The sequence below is a fragment of the Canis aureus genome, chromosome 9, assembly GCF_053574225.1.
Source record: "Canis aureus isolate CA01 chromosome 9, VMU_Caureus_v.1.0, whole genome shotgun sequence".
NCBI classification, from domain to species: Eukaryota; Metazoa; Chordata; class Mammalia; order Carnivora; family Canidae; genus Canis; species Canis aureus.
The window spans coordinates 37,069,755-37,090,551 of NC_135619.1; the positions used below are offsets into that span (position 1 = coordinate 37,069,755).

Genomic DNA, 20,797 nt, shown 5'->3' on the forward strand with positions numbered 1-20,797 from the left:
CAAGTAATATATGAATATAAAATATATGGCTTTAAAAACCTTTATAGTTGATATGTTAATAGAACAGATACTTATTTCAGAGAAAGTTTCACAGACTTGAATATGAAGAACAATATTCCCTTTTATTAATGAATGTATAGAAAAACATAGTCTGTATTCTCATTCTGTAACAGGAATCATGGAAACAGATTTTTTTTTATCTGTCGTGATTTCTGTTTGAAGTAGTTTCTTAGTATTTTGAAATTGCCTTATCAGGATATAATTTGGAAGGAGTCCTTTGAGAAAAAACATTCCCAGGGCAAATGGGGTTGAAAAAGCTTCTTCCTGTTGGTTCCCTAGTTGTCCCCAAATTAATGCCTATGTTTATCAGAGCTCAATGTCTCTTCTGAAGCATTTAAAACTCTAGGACACTAGGATGATCTGTGGTGCAAATCTCTTCTGAATCCTTGCAGGGTTAATATAGAATGTTTTGTTTGTAAAAATATGTGAAATATTGTTGGACCTCCCTATGTCAATCTCTTTTATACCTGATTATTTGAAACAAAAGCTATGAGAGAGGAGTAAAAACACATAGAAATCAATACAATCTACACAGAGCTTTGTTCTCCTGGTGCTATCCCACAGTTTCAACAAGTGACCTAATATTCAAATATCTATTGTTTCTTTGTTAGGGTAGAGTGACCTTTAAAATACAAACTAGTTTAAAAGATAGTTACTAAGGTACATAGTCCTTGTCCGTTATTCTGCCCACTAAAATTTAGTTTTGAAGAACCATGCCAAATTGAGCAGAGTAGTAGATTTAAGACAATTTAGTTGCAGAGTACAAACTATCTTTAGATAATTTTCACATAATGTGGCACTTGAGTATGAATCCTAAAGACTTTTTCAAAGCATATGGATCTTTTATCAAAAATGATTAATCTGACTCTGCATCATCATTAAATGTGACTATTGATTGGCCTTGAAGAAATCTAGATTTACTTGTGGTACAGTGCACCTTTACATAACAAATAAATTCCTTAGTAGGTAGTCCATAAAAATCTTCTCCTTCTCCTCCTTCTTCTCCTCCTCCACTGACATGCTATTAAGGTAATACTTAGGTTTTGACTATCCTACATGTTGGTTTCTTTTAGCATATGTTAGTTTATTCTCCATTAAATTATTAGTAGCATTATCAATGTTGTAACTTGCCGCAGGGAAGAAACTGAAAGCAAATGTGACTCTGAAGGGGAGGAAGATGAGGAAGACATGGAACCCTGCCTAACAGGAACCAAAGTGAAAGTAAAATATGGCCGAGGGAAAACGCAGAAAATCTATGAAGCTAGTATTAAAAGCACTGAAATTGATGATGGAGAAGTTTTATACTTGGTACATTACTATGGATGGAATGTCAGGTAAGCAAAAAATGTATTTTCTTACTATTGAAATTTCTTTGTATGGTTCAAACAAATTAGTTTAATGTTGTGGACTAAAGCAAGTGGTATATAGATATTTACAAAGCACGCTTTTTATTTTTTATTTCTTAAGATTTCATTTATTTGAGAAACAGAATGAGTGAGAGACAGAGAGCACACGAACAGGGTCAGAGGGAGAAGCAGGCTCCTCTGCTGAGCAGGGAGCCTGATGTGAGGCTCAATCCCAGGAGCCTGAGATAATGAACTGAGTCAAAGGCAGATGTTTAACCAACTGACACCCCCAAAAGCACACCTTTTATCTGGATTCTCCAACTTTCAACATCCCCACTGCTTTACCAGCTATGTCAGTACTTCTGCCCCACCAAGATCCTATCTATAGTTGAATAGGTTGGATTTATTATTCATTTGCAGCGAATGAGAAAACATAGTATGGGATACCATAGAGCCTCTCAATAAGAAGTCGTTAGCTGAATAATGTGAGTCCAGGGCACTGCCTCTGAGGACAGCAATAGCTCAGGATTTTGTGGAAACAATCTTGCAGAACATGGGCAGAGAGGCAGGCCTGCAGCTCTCAATAGTGCAGGTGGTTTATTACATTTATTCGAAGTCAAGCTTGTATCAAGCATTGTAATAATTCTAAATTGGTTAATTTAAAAATGTTAGAAAAAACTCAGGTTTGGGCTTGGTAGGTGATTTGGGGAAGAGTTTAAGAAGTGGGCTTTGTTCTGGATTAGATATGATCATGAAGTGGTGATAATTCTGTGATTGGTTATCTTAATAAATCTTATCTAGAAGGAGAGGAGACTAGACCTAGGTTAGTGTTGTAATTGGTTAAGAAGCAGCAGTCATTCAAGATAAAAAGGATGTTGGTCATTTTTGTGGCTTGGACAGTGTTCCTTATTTTCCTATGTTTAGACACTATTACCAAGTGGTCTTGGTTTTGTCTTGATCCATCATGGTCATGGAGCAGACTTGTCTGATGTTGATGTTCTGTGAAATTATTGATGTTCAACAGGAGAACAACAGAACCTAGCTATGAGTGCTGGATCAGCTCTGTAGCTAATAGTACTAGGCCAGTTCCTGAATGTCAGGGACTACTTTTCTTTCTCTTTTGGAAAGTCTTGTGTGCTTAATATCTTGCTTGCCCTGTATTTTCTTGGAGCCAGAGTGCTTCAAGGTTTCCCTACATACTGGAAGTGTGCTCTGTTATGTGTCAATTCCCTCACCTCTAAATTGGGGAAGATAAAATACCTACTTTATAGAGATATTGTTAGAAATAGTGCTTAACATATAGAATGCTGAGAATAGTGCCTGGCATGTCGTAAGTGCTCAATAAATGTTGAGTGTTTTCTTTAGTGAAGGAGAGCTGGGTTTCTTTCATTTTGCATCATATTAAGAGTATAGGTTAGTAAATAGCATATAAAACTAACATTTCTCAAACCAGACCCTGTGCCCTTCATACTTATGCCAACACTTGAAACAAACTTTTTTTTTTTTTTTAAGATTTTATTTATTTATTCATGAGACACACAGAGAGAGAGAGAAAGAGAGAGAGAGGCAGAGACACAGGCAGAGGGAGAAGCAGGCTCCATGCAGGGAGGCCAATGTGGGACTCGATCTTGGATCTCCAGGATCAGGCCCTGGGCTGAAGGCAGTGCTAAACCGCTGAGCCACCCAGGCTGCCCAGAAACAAACTTAAAAAAATGTTAAAAAGGAGTTTATTTACTTATTTTAGAGAGACAGAGAGGGAGAGAGAGAGAGAGCATGAGCAAGGGGAGGGCAGAGGGAGAGAGAATCTCAGGCTGACTCCCTGCTGAGCACAGAGTCTTGATTGGGGAGGGGGGTTCTTGATCTCATGACCCTGAGCCCTGAGATCATGACCTAAGCTGAAATCAAGTGTCAGACATTTAACCTACTGAGCCACCTAGGTGCCCCGAAACAATTGTGATTTTAAAAAATGTTTACCATTGAATGTTTATAGTTGAGATACAATGATATATTGGTTTCAGGCAACATGACATGATTCAATGATTCTATGCAAACTCTTAAATCCATCTCTGAGATCTATGCATGTATGGTTGAATTGGGTGGGACTACTTTGTCAATCCTGAGTCACTGTCTTTATAGTTGCAGCACATGGTACCCTTCATTTTTCCTCTGCTTCTGTTCAGTTCCTCCCCGTCCACTCTTTCTTACCCTCTTTGTGAGTCTGTTCTTCTGTTCTGCTTTATAGAATGCCTCTTCTTTCATCCTTCTTGCTTATCTTTTTAATGTTTTACTATGACTTTTCTCAACAGTCATTTTCTTATGTGGTCATGTTCTTCCTAATTGGTTATCTTCCCAACTAGTTACATGTTTTGTGATTTTTCATTTTCCTTCCATACTCTTTAAAACTAGTATAATTCTGGTCTGATTATTGAAACATAGTCACTGTAGTTTCTAGAGAATCCAGTTGGATTTCTAAAACTGAGTAGCATTTGCACTGTGAGGGAAGTCCTGGTATGAGTTGAGAAATACTGGGACCACTCTTGGTTGGCAATATTAATGCTAGAGTACCTACATGGCATACTGTGGTGAGCAGGCCAGTGTGGCCTGGACCATGTGTATGCTAGATTAGACCTATGCTTCTTGGTTGTCTGATAGGTCTTGTGGAATTTTGGAATTGGGCAGTTACTTCTTTTTTAGCATGGACCAGATATATAAATAACCCTCTTATTGCATTTACCAGACTGTACTTGATTTTACTGTATGTCTGTCTTTCTACCACACTGCAAGTTGCTCAGTGAGAACAAGGGCCTTCTTCTTCTCTACATATTTCCTCATACAGTGCACAGCACACTAGCAGGCCCACACTCAGTAAATGTCCAAATGAGTGAATATTTCTAAATAAGGTAATAATGTACAGACACTTAAAAGCCTTGTAAAATGAAAATATTGGGTCAGTACAGGAAGAGATAGTTTTCAAACCGTAGTATGGTCGTGGTCCTGTGTCAACCAAAATGTGGGTATTAGAACTATGTCCTTACTTTGCATGGCACCATGGTAACTGGGTTACAGTCAGGATGTTTTTCATTAACATGGTGCATTTCAAAGTAAAGACTGCCATTAGTGTTTTTTGCTTAAATGTTCAGATTTTGGATTTTGATTGAGCTCTATAAATACTCATATATTTACATAGTGTAAGAACTGATCTTTAGTTCTAGAAAGTTTAATTTCTTATTTACTCCTGATTAGTAACTTGATTGTGTTGAAATTTAAAAGTGATGTTAGGGGATCCCTGGGTGGTTCAGCGGTTTGGCTCCTGCCTTTGGCCCAGGGCGTGGTCCTGGAGTCCTGGGATCGAGTCCCACATCAGGCTCCTTGTATGGCATCTGCTTCTCCCTCTGCCTGTGTCTCTCCCTCACACACACTCTCTCTCTCTCTCTCTCTCTCTCTGTCATGAATAAATAAATAAAATCTTTAAAAAAAATAAGTGATGTTAATGTTTTGAAGAAGTTGTAGGGGAAATGAGTTTTCAATTTGAGATAAACAGAATAAACTTAGATAAAGGAAATATTTCTAAAAAATTTCAGAGTTTTAGAGGTGACATATTTCAGAATAAAATTTTATTAGAAATACTGGAGGCTATAGAATTCTGGGAGGAAAACAGAGTTGAAAAGGACTTTATAAACCTGGAGGGTGCCTGGGTAGCTTGGTCTGTTGGGTGTCTGCCTTCGGCTCAGGTCATGATCAAGAGTCCTGCGATCGAGTCCCACTTCCAGCTTCCTGCTCAGCAGCGAGTCTGCTTCTCCCTCTGCCCCTACCTCTGCTTATGCACGTGTGTGCTCTCTCTCTTGCTCTGTCTCTCTCTAAGTAAAATCTTTAAGAAAAAGTAAACCTGGAACTGATCGCATTACAAATACAAATTCACCTTTTGCATTATTTGGTTAGTAGAGTGACAGTGTAACATAAGTATATTTCATTAAGCTCAGATCTGTGGAAAACAAAAGCAGTTCAGTCTTGAATCTGCATAGAGTTTGCTTACCTAGCTCTTCCTCTTACCTCATTTACCCTAAGAAATTCTTTTGCCTTCTTCTGTTGATGGCAGGTATATAAAGCACCTAGTACAAATTGGGACATATTACCAGCAAACCAACTCCTATGCTCTTCGCATTTCTGCCAACACTAGAACCAAACTCTTTAGTTTTCTCACTGTTATTTTATTTGGTGTGTACATTTCAAATAAGGTATTGTGAAGTTTTAATTTTTTTCTTCAAGGTATGATGAATGGGTGAAGGCTGACAGGATAATCTGGCCTTTGGACAAAGGTGGACCAAAGAAAAAACAGAAGAAAAAAGCAAAGGTATGTATTTGCAATCATACCCTTTATGATAAGTATAGGTATTATTTATATTGTACTGCTTTTTTATAAATCCTTTTTTTCTTATTGTAATAATCATCCTGATTCTTTTAAAGTAGTTGTGATTTTCTCTTATAACCCAGAAGCTAAAAAAGTAAAAAATGTAAACACATTATCATACTGTTTTAGGAAAGTTAAAAACCAGGGACCCCTTAGGATATAGACTTTAAACTCAAACAGGGGCTATACAGAAAAAGGGTAAAGCAGGGTTGATAGTGACAAAAAAGAGGATACATTCCTGATCAAGAGAGGGTGGAAGTCCCCACTCTCCAAGAGAGGGTGGAAGTCACCACTCTCCTGTGGGATGCCGGAATTTAGGATTTTTTAAGTCAACTCTCTGGAAAGCTAATACTAGATTTTAAAACACATACCTGCTGGCTAGTTGTATTCTCATCCACATCCTCGATTTTCAGCTTTTGCTATAGAGATTTCACCTAGTGTTTTGTCTGTTTCATAGTAGGTATCTTTCTTTTCCTCAGGGAGTAGTATGGAACAAGGGGGAGTGCTGAGTAGTTGTTCATCTCTCTAATGCATGGACTCTGGCTTTCACAATGTAATTGCAGTATTATAAGCTATAAACTCTCATATTCATATAAATACAAACTATGTTAGAAAACTACTTGCTTTTTTAAAAAAAAGAAAACTACTTGCTTTTAATGTTTCTATAAGCACAAATTAAGAGTTGACATATAAAATATATAATCTTTTTGAGTTACGGTTCTCCTTGTTGAAATAGAATGTTCATTTTTTCTAAAGCACTGGCCCATCTTATACATTTTGTTGTTGTTACCCAGAATAAAGAAGACAGTGAAAAGGATGAAAAGAGGGATGAGGAGAGGCAGAAGTCAAAACGAGGACGGCCTCCTTTAAAATCTACACTTTCATCAAACATGCCATATGGTTTGTCTAAGCCTCCAAACACTGAAGGAAAATCAGGTACCAGAAGTGCTCGCAGCAATATGCCAGACAGCTCACCTCTGTCAAATGGAATGGAAGGTGCTCAATTTTGAGGATCGTTGGTTTTTTAAAAATCAATAATAAAATTAATAAAACTTGTGTGAGAGATTCATAGTCAGGTTTTTAATTTCATATAATTTAAACTACAAAATTTGATTTGAAGAAAGTACTTTAGTATATCATGTTTACTTAAAATTTAGTGATGTTTTACTTTCATTTGGGAATACTTTTCTTATCAGTATTATAAAAATACTCTGTTTTAAAAGATGGGTTGACAAGTCATACATCCTACTGTGTGCTACACTGTCCTTCAAAGCATACACCAGCGTCTCCTGTAATTCAATGCTGTTCACATAGGATATTTCAACAAAGCTGAGACCAAAGTGTTCAAAAAGCACAAACTAATGTTGGTATAGGCATGTTTTGTGATGAGTACAGGTGAACATATTCTATTTTGCTTTTAACTTTTTTCCCACTCTTTACCTTTGTATGTTTTTCCATGTAATTTAAAATATTAAATTGTTGTCTTATATAAAATTAGCCCTCCCTTCAGACAAAAGCTATTCTGAACTACAGAATTGTTGTTTGGGAGTTAGAAAATGGCATGCTCCTTCCTCATTACTGCCATCTGCTGGAAAGTTGTCTTAATACACAAATGCAAGATGTCCAAGTGAAAGGGGTCTTTAGATAGCATGCACAAGGTACAAGTATATACATAGTATATACAAAATGTACAAGTATATACATAGTATATACAAAACTATACATAGCAGTCTTAGTCTTGCTCAAGTACCAGATAAAAGTTTTATTTTAATATGAGAACAAATGGATTTTTAATATGTTTTCCTATGGAACAAATTTTGTATATGATAAAATCACAAAACCATACTACAACTTTTCACCAAAAAAATACATTTAAATTTGTCGTTTTGAACTTGTTTACAATGTGAGCACCACATGGGCAGAATTTTTATATTTTATAACTTCTATACAATCTTACAGCCCTACTTTAGTATTTGAAAAATTCTTTAACTTAAAGAGAATGATTTCTTTTCTAAGAAGGTAGCTTGCCTATAATTTTATGTCTTTTAATCAGAAGAACATTTAAAGTTTTGGGATTTCAAAATGCTCATTTTGTACATCTTTTCAGAATTATTTCAAATAGAACGTCATATTCCTTTCTAGGGACACAAAATGCCCATCACATTTATTAATCAGTACCTGTTAGATCAAAGCACTTAATATATTAACTTAATATCTCAGTATTAGTCCTTTGATTTTTCTTTTAGATTTATTTATTTTAGAGTGCATGTAGTGGGAGGAGCAGAAGAAGAGAGAGAATCCCAAGCAGACTCCCTGCTGAGTGTGGTTCTCAGTGTGTGTGGGGGCGCTTAATCTCATGACCCCAAGACCAAGGTCATGATCTGATCCAAAATCAAGGGTGGGACACTCAACTGACTAAGCTACTCATGTGGCTCAGTCCTTTGATTTTTCTAAGGATAACTATCACCTAAATATGATACTAGTGAAAAATGCAAAATAGCTCTTTTATAGAATTGAGACAGTAATATTTTCAATGTATTTTTACATGGAGTTTGACATACCCCCCACTCCCATTTTTGGCACAAATGTATGATTTATCAGAAATTTCTACAGGGAGGTATTCAGAGGTACATGATTAAGAGTTCTCTTCGGTAGAATTTTTATTCTAAAATTACATTGGTAATTCAAAACCTGTGTAATGTAATTTTTTTTTTTTTTTGCAGACTCTTGCTCATCTGATAGTGAAACAGAAGACCTTTTAGAAAAGAATTTGATGAATGAAGAACTTTCTCCTGATATTAAAGAACTAGAAAAAAATGAGAATTTAAATGATGATAAACTAGATGAAGAAAATCCAAAGATTGCTGCACATATTTTAAAAGAAAATGAAAGGACGCAAATGCAGCCTTTAGAAACACTGAATTTAGAAGTTGGAGAGAATGAACAAATAGTACAGATTTTTGGAAATAAAGTGGAACATGTAGAAGAAGTTAAGAAAGAAGCTGAAAAGTCTCCCAAAGGAAAGGGAAGACGAAGCAAAACAAAAGATCTTTCTTTAGAACTTATAAAGATTTCATCGTTTAGCCAAGATGAAGCAGGAAGTGAACCTCATATAGAAGCTCAAAGTCTAGAATTTTCTTCGTTAGACAGTAAAAACTTTTCTTCTACTACCGAAGATGACACTGACCAATGTGCGAAAGAAAAAAAGCTGAAACGGAAAATACTGGGACAGTCATCACCAGAGAAAAAAATAAGAATTGAGAATGGAATGGAAATGACAAACAGCATCTCTCAAGAAAAGACCAGTGACTGTGTTACATCTGAGGGAATTAAAAATTTAAATTTTGAACAACATTTTGAAATAGAAAATGAAGGAATGCCATCATTAATTGCAGAGTCAAGCCAACGCATTCAAGAATTAACTAGTGAAAAATTTGACAGTCCGGCTGAAGAAACTGTAAATACTCCACTGAAAGAAGAGGAGGATGCAATGCCTCTGATTGGGCCTGAGACTCTGGTTTGCCATGAGGTCGATTTGGATGATCTGGATGAGAAGGAGAAGAGCAGCATTGAAGATGTGGTGGTGGAAAGCTCTGAGTCTAACTCTCTTGTTTCTGTGCCGCCAGCCCTCCCTCCCGTAGTACAGCATAGTTTTTCAGTGGCTTCACCACTAACCCTCAGCCAGGATGAGTCTCGGAGTATAAAAAGTGAGAGTGACATAACCATTGAAGTTGAGAGCATTGCTGAAGAATCTCAAGAAGGTCTCTGTGAGAGGGAATCAGCAAACGGGTTTGAAGCTAGTGTTGCCTCCAGTACCTGTAGTCTGATTGTTCAAGAAAGAGAGAACAGAGAGAAGGGTAAGGACTTTCTTGGAAGAATATCAGCCTCGTATGTTCAACCCTCAAATTAGTAAGTTAAGAATTTTAGGAAATCCTGAGCTAAAAAGTTCCCTCCCTTCTCCCCTTCCTCATATTCATTCTTTCCTTTCTACCGCCCCCTCTCCCTTAAAAAAAAAAAGATGTATATATAGAAATACAAGTGGAGTAGACAGGTGCATAATTACAGCTGTTCTTGCCATGGCAGAGACTCAAGAGCAGAGTATGAACTGAGGTAGCTGGAGTTGTGGCAGAACAAGAGTTTAGGAAGTTTCTTCTCCTCTCTGACTCAGTTTTAGTTGAAAGGAGTTCAGCTGAAACTGTAACCAAAGGAGGCCTTATCCTTCCAGAAAAATCTCAAGGAGAAGTATTGCAAGCAGCAGTAGTAGTTAGCATGAAAGTTGGAGATAAAAGTTCTTCTCCCAGAATATGGAGGCACCCAAGTTGTTCCAGATAACAAGGATTATTTTTTATTTAGAGATGGTGACATTCTCAGAAAGTATGTAGACTGAATAAATCGTTATTGAAATGGCATCATGTGAAGGTGCCCATTCTACTGAAGTTGTGAAATCTTTCATCATGTAAATAATTTCCATGTCTCCCTTTAATAAACTAACCATATCCAAAATAGATACATATTTTTTAAGTTGTCTCTTTTCCCTTGTTTTAGGTCAGAAAAGGCCAAGTGAGGGAAATAGTGGGTTAGTGGCAAAAAAGCAAAAGCGTACCCCAAAGCGAACGAGTGCTGTAGCCAAAAGTGAAAAGAACGGAACAGGTAGGTGCTTTCCAATGCTGGCTTTAGCATAATGCTAATATTTTCAGCATTTTGTTGGCTTCATCATTTGTGTCAGTTTAAAAATAAATTTGGTTTAGGGATGTCTGGCTGGCTTACTTGGTAGATACGTGACTCTTAATCTCAAGACTTGTGAGTTCAAGCCCCATGTTGGGGGGTAGAATTTATTTAATAATTGTTTTGTAATGTTTGATTTATTATGTTCTGGAAATAGCAATTTTTCCACTAATTTTTAATCTGAAGAGGCTTGCCAATTTTATTTAGAGCTGAGATAGCTGTTTTTAATGCTTATTTCATTTGTATTTCTTATGTAAAGTGATTTAATATTGAGGAATGTATTTGAGAATCTTGAATAATAGGAAAGTAATATTTGCTCTAGTGGTAAAAGCAGATTAAGTTTACATTTCTGAGTGGAATGGTTTAATCTAGAAAAGCTGATTTCTGAATAGTATGGTATTTTTAAAACAGGCAAATAATAAAATTCTTATGGAAACAAACAAGGAACTTAGTAAAATCAGTATGAATTAGATTACATGAGAAAGACTTCTGTACAATAAGGAATAAAATTAAATCGTAGAACATAATAGAAATAAACATCATTAATTTTGACAAAGTTTTATCTCCAAAACATGCCTTCATACAAGTCTGAATGGAAAATTCTAGGTTACAGTAGATACATATCCCATGGAGGGAGCATGTAATATATACAAGATAAAAGGCATTTCAAAGCAAAACCTTTGAACCATATATGAAGTTCTCAGTAGTCACATGTGGCCAGTGGCTGGACAATACAGATGTAGAGTATAGAGGAGGAATGATGGGAAATGAGGATAGAGAAGCAGTAGGAATTATCAACAGCAACTAAATAATATCCTAGTGTTTGGCAGATACGTTTGTCAAACGATCAAAGTGAACATCACCAGTAATGTGACAAATGGAAATCACGTACTATCACAGCAGCACATCTGTGACATTCCTGTCGAAGATTCATAAACCGAATATGATCATGAGGAACCATCAACAAATTCAAACTGAAGGATATTCTATAAAATAACTGGTCTGTAGTTTAAGAAATTGCAAAGATCATGAAAGTCAAAGAAAGAGAAACCATTTCAGATTAAAGGAGACTTATGAGACATGACAGTTAAATGCAGTATAGGATTCTGATTTGAATCCTCTTGCTACAAAAGACATTATTGGGACAAGTAGAGAGGATTAGGTGATAATATGTTTGTGCTCATTTTCTGATTGTGATTGTTGTATTATAGTTCTCTGTGTGGTAGTTTTAAAAACATACCTACAGATCTTTTGATACTCTCCCCTTCAAGAGGCAAAGTGTAATTGCCTCCCCTTAAGTATGGGCTGAATGAAGTGCTAGAGTATGACTTCAGAGAATAGGTCATAAAAGGTACTGCAGGTTCTTCCTTGCTCTCCCTTAAATTGCTTGGTCTGGGGAAAGCTAGCAGCCAAGGCCTGAGGACACAGCAGTCTGTGTTCTACCTGGTAAGGAACTGAAGCCTCCTGCCAGAAGCCATTTGAGTGAACCATCTTGGAAACATAGCCATCAGCTCCAGTTAAGTCTTCAGAGACCACAGCATCAGCTAAAACCTTGACTGCAATATCCCAAGATTCCCTGAGCCAGACCCCAGTACTCAGATACTGTGAGATACTAAACATTTGTAGTTTTAAACTAAGTTTGGGGCCAGTTTGCAGATAACTAACACAAAGAGAACGTTCTTGTTTGTAGGAAATGACACTGAAGTACTCAAGTATGGCTGGGCAGCTTAACCTTCAGATGGGTCAGAAAAACATTTTTTGGCAACTGTTCTATAAATTTGAAGATTGCCTAAAAAGTTAAAAAGATTAAAAAGGAAGAAAGAAATTGTCAGTTTTACTCTGGGGACAATATTTGGCTGAATATTTGGCAAGGAGAAATGAATTAAAAGAGATGGGAAGTGAAATCACTAGGATTCAGTTATTATTAGTTACATATGAGGGACTGGTTAACGGACATATGGGATACAGGAGTAGCAGCAGATTGTTGGAAGAGTAATTTAGGGAATATGGAGCTAAGGTACCCAGTATTAGGGGAATAGGGGCCTGGAGCTTAGAAGAGTCTGTTCTTAGAAGGTGGTTGTGTGAAGGATTGCAAGATGAGATTGCTATGGGAGAGATGAGATGAAAAGAAAAAACCAAGAGTAGAATTCTGTGAGAGATCTCTTTATGTGGGTACTGATTGATCAGTGGGCACTGATCAGTGGACTATGTGGGCACAGATCAAATCACTAAACACTAGTGGGTTTGAATACAAAAGAAGTTTTGAATGCTATAGAATATACGATAGGATTAAAATACATTCACTGAATTTGGTGAATTGTAAATGTTTGGACTCTAACAAGAGCACAGGAATGTGATTAGAAGGTGTGGAAATCAGGATAACAAAGAATTTCTTTCAAGAAATTTCACTCTAAAGAGAAGGAAAGAGGTGCCAAATAAAAGGGGAAGTTTTCCTCCTTTTCCCTCCCTCCCTCGGGGTAGGAAAGATATAAGCATGTTGGTAGACCTGGGAAAAGAAGTTGAAGATAAAAGAAGATAGATAACCAATATTGGGATATTCCAGAGGAGCAGTGAGTGGATGGTTTTAAGAGTATAGCTGAAGAGATTAGTCTTCAAAAACATTCTCCTTTCTGAGCTGCTTGCAAATGTTAATAAAGACAGATAGATACAGATAGAGGAGGGGCTAGAAATTGTGTGTAACACTCAAGTTTGCTTTTTCAGTAGAAGGCAAGGTTGGCTTTTGAGAGTAAGCAAGTAGGGTGGAAATAGGCTATAAGAGATTGGGAAAAAAAAAAAGTAAAACAATTCTGATTTGTTATGAAGTGAAAAGCAAGACCATATCTAAGTACAAATTTGGTGAAGTACTATTTAGTCACTTTTGTTCTTATAAGCTTTATAAGAATCTTATAAACTTAAAATTCTTATAAATTTACAAACTTTAGCTCATTCTTTTTAGCAAAGTAATGAATAATATATTTGACCCTTGAACAGCATGGGTTTAAATTGTGCGGATCCACTTATACACATATTTTTACAGTACTGCAAATGTCTTTTCTCTTATGATTTTCTAACATTTTCTTTTCTGTAGCTTACTTTATTATAAGAATACAATCTATAATGTGTAGAACATACACAATATGCTTAATCAACTTTGTTATCTGTAAGGCTTCTGGTCAACAGTAAGCTATTAGTAATTAAGTTTTTGGGGAGTCAAAAGTAAATGCAGATTTTTGATTGCATAGAGGTCAGTGCCCCTAACCGCGATGTTGTTCAAAAATCAGCTATATGTAATGTTTAACCATTTTCCTATTGGTGGGCATATAGATTTCCATTTCTTTATTGTTAAGAAATTTGTTCATTTGTACCAAAAAAGTGTAATAATAGCTGGGTCTGCTGCATTTTGATATTTGAGATTTTTGTCATTTATAATCTCTGAATCAATGTTTTCTTATTATAGGACAAAGCAGTGATAGTGAAGATCTTCCTGTCCTAGACAATTCAAGTAAATGTACACCAGTAAAGCATCTTAGTGTGTCTAAGCCACAGAAGCTTGCACGATCTCCTGCAAGAATTTCCCCTCACATCAAAGATGGAGAAAAAGATAAACACAGGGAAAAACATCCAAATTCATCCCCTAGGACATATAAATGGAGCTTTCAACTCAGTAAGTAGCTTTAGAAAACTTGAATGTATTTTGTAAAATGGTATGTCAAAATAAGAAATAGTAATTACCAAATTCACTTATGTTGGCTTCCAAACACTATCTTATCAATAATCATTACTTATCATCTTAAGTCCAAATCCATATCTTTTCATAATACTAACCTGATAAATATTAACTAGAGAAAGATCTTTAGTAATGAAATAAGATGTGTGATATACATATATCAATGAAACTGAAATACCCTTTCTAGTACTAACAGCCGGAAATAACCAATGAATGAAAAAATCATCAGTTCAAAGAAACTATTTGGATAAATAACTACAATTATAGATCAGGGTCGTTGTGTATTGATGTTTTCCTGTGTTTTTCTGATCATTTAAGTAATACATTATTAATACATATTTATTATAAAAAATTTGGGGTATATATAGGAATCTTATTCATGAATTTAATTAAGGTCATCCCTTATTGATTTTAATTAATTAATAAGGAAAGTTTTAAATAAACCAAAGCTTTTAATGATTTAGAAGTTGGAGTTTTGATAGAACTGCCATCTTTTCTCAGGTAATTATTTTAAAAACCTAATTAACCTTTCTTTTCCTTTTTAGATGAATTAGATAATATGAACAGTACAGAGCGAATCTCTTTTCTCCAAGAAAAATTACAGGAAATCAGAAAATATTACATGTCTTTGAAGTCTGAAGTTGCAACCATAGACAGGAGGAGAAAAAGATTAAAAAAGAAAGACAGAGAAGGTAATTTGAGTTTAATTTTTCTTTCCCATGTTTCAAATATATTCTGTTTTTAGAAGATTTAGGTTATTCTTTGAATATAATACATATTTATTAACTGTTCTTAGATTTCTAGTGTTACCTTCTTTGTGATATTGTTGAAATGAGGTCAACAACTGAATCAGGAGGAAACTCTTGAAAAGGATTATGAACTGTTTTACAAAATGTGTGATTTTGTTAAATGTCGTAGGTTCTCAAGAAGAGTTACTCCCTCTGAAATTCACTTTTTGCTCAAATGTTTACTGGCTACCTATTAACAGGCACTATGTTTGTTATTATGAGATTCACCAAAATTAATGAGCATATGGTTTATTCTCAAAGTGATTTTCTGTCGGCAATCATAAATTATTTCCTAAGGAGCTCAACAACATTAATGCATTCATACTATGCACTAGGCCCTCTTCCAGGTGGTAGAGATAGAGAGATGAATGAGATATGGACCTTGATCTCAAAGATATTAACTTCTAGCAGGAGGGTATGTTATGAGGGCCCCAAGAGTGATACTATCAAGTATAGGAGTTGGTGGAAGGAGAGATTACTTTGGATTAATCATGAAGAAAGAGTAATGTCTGACTTAGACCTTAAAACTATGTAGGATTGACTTAGTTAAACTTAGTTTAAACTAAGTTTAAACTTTGGATTAATCATGAAGAGAGAGTAGTGTCTGACTTAGACCTTAAAACTATGTAGGATTGACTTAGTTAAACATTGCTATGTTCACAGCTACCCCATCTCCAAGCCCCACATAAAATAACAGGAAAGAAAATGAAAAGCCCTGTACCCACAAGAATAAGATAATGGGATAGCAGATCACAGTAGATAAGAAATGTCAATAGAAAAAAAAATGTCAATAGATTCTCTCTTGGAAGCTGAGGAGGAGATGGGCTACTTAGCAGAATGCAAAAACCTAATAAGCTCATTTATCCTTGCATTGGGACAAAACAAGAAATGAGCCAGTCCATACCACATCACTTTAGCTCTGAAAGCAAGGATATAGGTGAGGCTAAAAATGGAGATTGGTTGAAAATGGAAGGAGAAATTGGATCCTTTTGCCCCATCCTGTGATACAAACTACCTTCTTCTGCAACTCTAGCAGAAAATAGAAAATTAACTTATTGGAGGGAGAGGGGAATGAATAGGCTAATAGACTCAGGGACACCAGCTAGAGTTGAAAGTGAGGGTTAAGGGCAAAACCAGAAATAATGAGCCTGAGCAAAAGTTTACAATACTGAATGATGAGACCCCTATCCCTTTTCCAGCTGAAACTCTTATCCTCTTGGCTTCCTGAAAGCTGGCAACTAATAAGCTTATGCTCATTCTTGGGAGGAGACTGAAGGATTCCTCTGGAGAAGCTGGTCAACCCGAGGAACGAACTAACACAGATACCAACATTTAAAGGTTCCTGAACCAAAAAGCAAGATCCTTGCCAATCACTACATATGTATTGCCCATCATTGAAAAGCTCCTCGTATTTGCACACAGCTTCCAGTTAGCTTTTTTTGCTCCCTTCTTAAATATGGGAGCCACAAGACCAGACAGGGAAGGCTCTACAAAAAAGTTAGAAACCAAAGTAGAAAAAGAATAAAAAGGAACTTCTAAAGAACAATGTACCATACAAAACACCAAACTAAAATTACTATACAGAGATACAGGAAAGATACTACAGTCTTGAAACAAAAATATGATAGTATTGATGCAATTCAGAGACCAGGAAGGACCTCTCAAAAATTAAAAATATGATAGCAGGAATTTTAAAAATGTAATTAGAAGAGATATCAAAGCTAAAGAAATCCCAGTAGATGGTCAAAAAGATAATAGGAAAAAATAACTAAGAGAAGCATAGGATCTGTTGAGATCTAACTTCTGAATCACAGAATTTCTAGAAAAAGAGCACTGAATAAACACAGGAGAAAGTTTTCATCAAGTAGTATTTTAAGAAAAATTTCCAGAAATAAAGGATATGAATTAGAAGATTGAAAGGACTCTCACTGTAACATCTCTAAAGAATGGGGGAGAAAAATCACACCAAAGCACATTGTGAAATTTCAGAACGCTATGGATAACAAGATTCTAAAAATTTACCATGTAAAGAAAGGCGTATCTAAAAAGTAGGTGTCAGGACACCATCAAGTTTCTCATGTCAGATTTCTCAGTGGTAGCACTGGAAACTAGAAGCCAAACTAGAAAGTTCAGACAACATAGGATCCACAAAACAAGGAATCCCACTTAGCAAAGCAATAAAGAAAATGTCAAGTTGATGAATGGAAGCGATAGGATGACCACTGCATAGCAGGCCTAGAGAGCCAACTATTCCAGGAATAGGATGGACAGGAGGGAAGGCCTCCAGAAGAGCTAGCTCTTAAAAAGACAAAAAAAGGTAAAGTATGTGATGGGCTTGCCTATTTTGAAGGGGGTTTTCTGCCTGTTGCAGAGGGTTAGGGGATGAATTTTTGATAAAATGACCTGTATCATATATGATCTTGAATCATTCTAGTCCAAGTCCAGCAGTGTTAATTCCCAGAAATAAGATGGAGCAAATGGAAGATTAGGCTTTCCATGTTTGTACTTTTCTTTAACAACTGAAATAGCAAGAAGTCTTTACAGAGCTTTTAAACATGCAGTCAAATTAATAAATTGAAATTTCTTCAGAGCACCCTGAACTGCTTTAAGTTTCCTATAGGTGATAGGAGTTTCAGACAACTAAAAAGATTGTTTTATTAGTCTTCCCTTTTTTGTTTTAATTTTTTGTAGTATAAAGTGATTTATTAAAGTGAGACCCGCCATGTTAGAATTTGTAGTTAATGAGTTACATGTCACACTGGAGTACACATATACACTGAGATACAAAAATTAAAAATTTAAATAGGAACAAATAGGCAAATGTTGGCAGGAGATAGACGAGCTTTGCAAAGAAAGAAAAAAAAAAAAACAACCCAAATGGCAAAGTTATGAAATGCATAGAGTAGTGACCCTTAATCTGTGTTATGTCCTCCTAGAGAGTTGTTAAAGTCTTATGAGGACTTTTTTTCCTTTTTTTTTTTTTAAGATTTTATATTTTCTTAAGTAATCTCTATACCCAATGTAGGGCTCAAACTCATAACCTCAAGGGTTGCACCCTCTCCTTCCAGCTGAGCCATCGCAAGCCACCCTGTGAACATTTTCTTCTAATCACTTCCACTCTGATTCCATCATGATTCTGATACCTGACCTAGATAACTGCTGTTGCTTATGGGATGCTGTGTCCATTAGGTCTACTGGGGCAGGAAAAGGGTAGGAAGCTAGTGGATAGCTGGTTATAGGAAATTTTCTGGGATGAGTGAATTCTCTTATAGTCCTAGAACCCAGAGACAAGGATGGAATTTGCTATAGTGAGAATTTAAGCCAGGTTTACCTTGTTTTGGTTTTGGGGTAAGGTGAGTTCCTTCCAGGGATCGTTCAAGTTAGGGTTTAAGAGTTTATCATCTCTTTATATCTTTACATTTTAAGATGCCTTTTTTGAACTGAGTTATTTAACTGATGAGAGACTGATTCCAGTCAATTGAGCCAAACAATTTTTGCTGACAATGTTATTCCTAAATTTAGGCACCATTTAAGAGGATTGCAATTGAAATGAATAATAAGAAATTTATTTCTAATTTGCCAGTGGCTAGGTATCTTTGATAGTTTTTGGGTCTAATGTAGTTGTTTTGATTCTACAGTGTCTCATGCAGGAGCCTCCATGTCATCTGCTTCGTCAGACACTGGGATGAGTCCCTCATCATCATCTCCCCCACAAAATGTACTTGCTGTAGAATGCAGGTGATAAACGTTTTTCTCTGCCTTCCCAGCAGTTTGCTGCCATGGACATAAATCCTAAAACCCTGAAATACAACCACAGAAAGCACTCAACTGGTTTGACATTGCTAAGTATATCCTGTATACCTTTCCAGGCTGGACTGTATCTATTCCCCCCTCTTTTCTTTTTTTCTGTTGCAAAAAGTAAGCTGATTAATAATTGAAGGTTAGGCAGCCTGCCATATTTGTCTATAATTTTTCCTCTTTAATTTGTTTTCATTTTTTGTGAAGATAGAAAAAGGGCACTTAGCAAATCTGAATTTGTATAATAAAGCTTTCAACTGTTATAGAAATCATAGACAAGCAAGTGCACATGAAAAACATCAAAATATTATCCAGCTGAATAGTGACTGCTGCACTTTCACTAAGATGTATTTGAACACTTGGTGAGTAGGGGGTTTATGTTGTGGGTTTTTTTTTTTTATTGTTGTTGTTGTTTTTTATTTTTGTGGAAGCACTTGCTATTTAGAACTGCCAAAGTATATGTTCAGCAGTGTGCCCAGGCTTAAAGGTGTAAATGGGACAAAATAAATTGTGAAAGGAAGTGTAGTTGACTGAAAACTACAGTTGTAATAAGTCTTCCACTTTTTATAGGATTTTTGAGCACACAATTATGCAAATATTTTAATGTTTATTAATGTTTACAGTGGAATTGTGAATAAGTTTTCAGTGGACTATCTTATCCCTTGACAAAAATATTTTGTCTTTTTTCTATGTAATTTCAGAGTTTTTATTTTGTTACAAAAAGACAAAAATGAAATATATAACAACAATGAAGTTATTTAACAAGATTTCTAAAGCTGAAAATTTTGTGTAAAATAAGGTATTATCTTGCAACTTGTTAAATATATTTATTCAGACATTGGATGTTGTATTTTTATGTATTTTTTAAAATATTAATAAAATTGAAAAAAAGAAAATTCTAGGTTAATTCACTCTTTGGATGACAATAGCTCTCAGCTGTCCCTTTTACAGGAGGTTGCATCCAGTAGCTTTGCCTGTGTTGAAGGGAGTCTGTCTCAGTCCTTCAAACAGTATAGAACTATAAATGGGCATCTGGATCATTAAAGTATGTCCTCGTTTAGAAACTTTGGCAGTCCTAGTATTTAAACTGTTTTGAGGATCAAATTTTTGGTTGCCCTTAAGATACTTTGTCATAGTTTTTTGTTTGCTATACTGCCGAATAAATTTCTATCTCCCAAAGTTGAGATGCAACAACTAAGTAAAGCAACTATGTATGCTGTGTCTGTGAATTGTTCCACAGACTGATACGTTTTGTAAATAAGTCCAAAATCATGTATTTAAAGCATTTTTGCCATATACATTATGTAAAAAGGTGATTTTTTAAAATCAGTTTTTAAATTCATGTTTGTACATTGAAAGGGGTTTTTTTTAAACCTCCTTTTCTGTGTTTAATATGCTGTAGAGTAATAACCTAGATGCTCTAGACTGTATATCAGGATCTGATTTACAAGAGCAAAGTCAGAGCCAAACACTAGTGATGGCATAGCATTACTGAAATCATTGTTTCTTAATTTCATTTTACCACATTGTGAACTTGTGATTCAGATTCCTTCCATTTTCGCAGAGAATTAAAAAGAAAAAAGTACTCTTGTAAAATGCACTTTTCTGTCTTTTCTTTGCAAAGCAGAAGTATTTCAATGTAAAATAAAAATGGAGCTCAGTGGGCAGTATTAATAAAGGCCATGTTTTAAACATAGGCTTTATATTTTTAGTTTTCATTTAAGTGATTGTTTTTTTCCCAAGTGCCAGTAACTTACAGTTGGAAAATTAGACTTTGCAAAACAAGCATATTCATCAGTCTTTACAATAAAATATTTCTAGTTCTTAATTATAAAAATGAAAAAAGCGTGTCATTCAAATCCATTTGGAACTAGGAGGCAACCTTAGATTCATATGATCGATATTTTAATGATTTGCTTCATTAGCAATTCAGTAAATGAGATGG

At 35.5% G+C, this 20,797-nt stretch overlaps 1 protein-coding gene and 1 pseudogene across 4 annotated transcripts in view; both read left to right on the plus strand.

The window, feature by feature from the left end:
• Positions 1–20,548, plus strand: part of ARID4A (AT-rich interaction domain 4A) — a 68,295-nt gene extending 47,747 nt beyond the window's left edge. For 2 of the 4 annotated variants that reach the window (XM_077909444.1, XM_077909445.1), the window contains exons 17-24: positions 1,197–1,394; positions 5,673–5,757; positions 6,609–6,810; positions 8,538–9,671; positions 10,360–10,464; positions 13,997–14,203; positions 14,812–14,958; positions 18,693–20,548. In XM_077909444.1, coding sequence (XP_077765570.1) covers positions 1,197–1,394; positions 5,673–5,757; positions 6,609–6,810; positions 8,538–9,671; positions 10,360–10,464; positions 13,997–14,203; positions 14,812–14,958; positions 18,693–18,796 — 2,182 coding nt within the window. In that variant the 3' untranslated portion in view covers positions 18,797–20,548. Of the gene's footprint in view, positions 1–1,196; positions 1,395–5,672; positions 5,758–6,608; positions 6,811–8,537; positions 9,672–10,359; positions 10,465–13,996; positions 14,204–14,811; positions 14,959–16,253; positions 17,372–18,692 lie in introns of all 4 variants that reach the window. The other 2 variants (XR_013386254.1, XM_077909446.1) reach the window with 2 other exon arrangements.
• Positions 9,919–10,346, plus strand: LOC144320654 (10 kDa heat shock protein, mitochondrial pseudogene; annotated as a pseudogene).
• Positions 20,549–20,797: the final 249 nt, after the last annotated feature.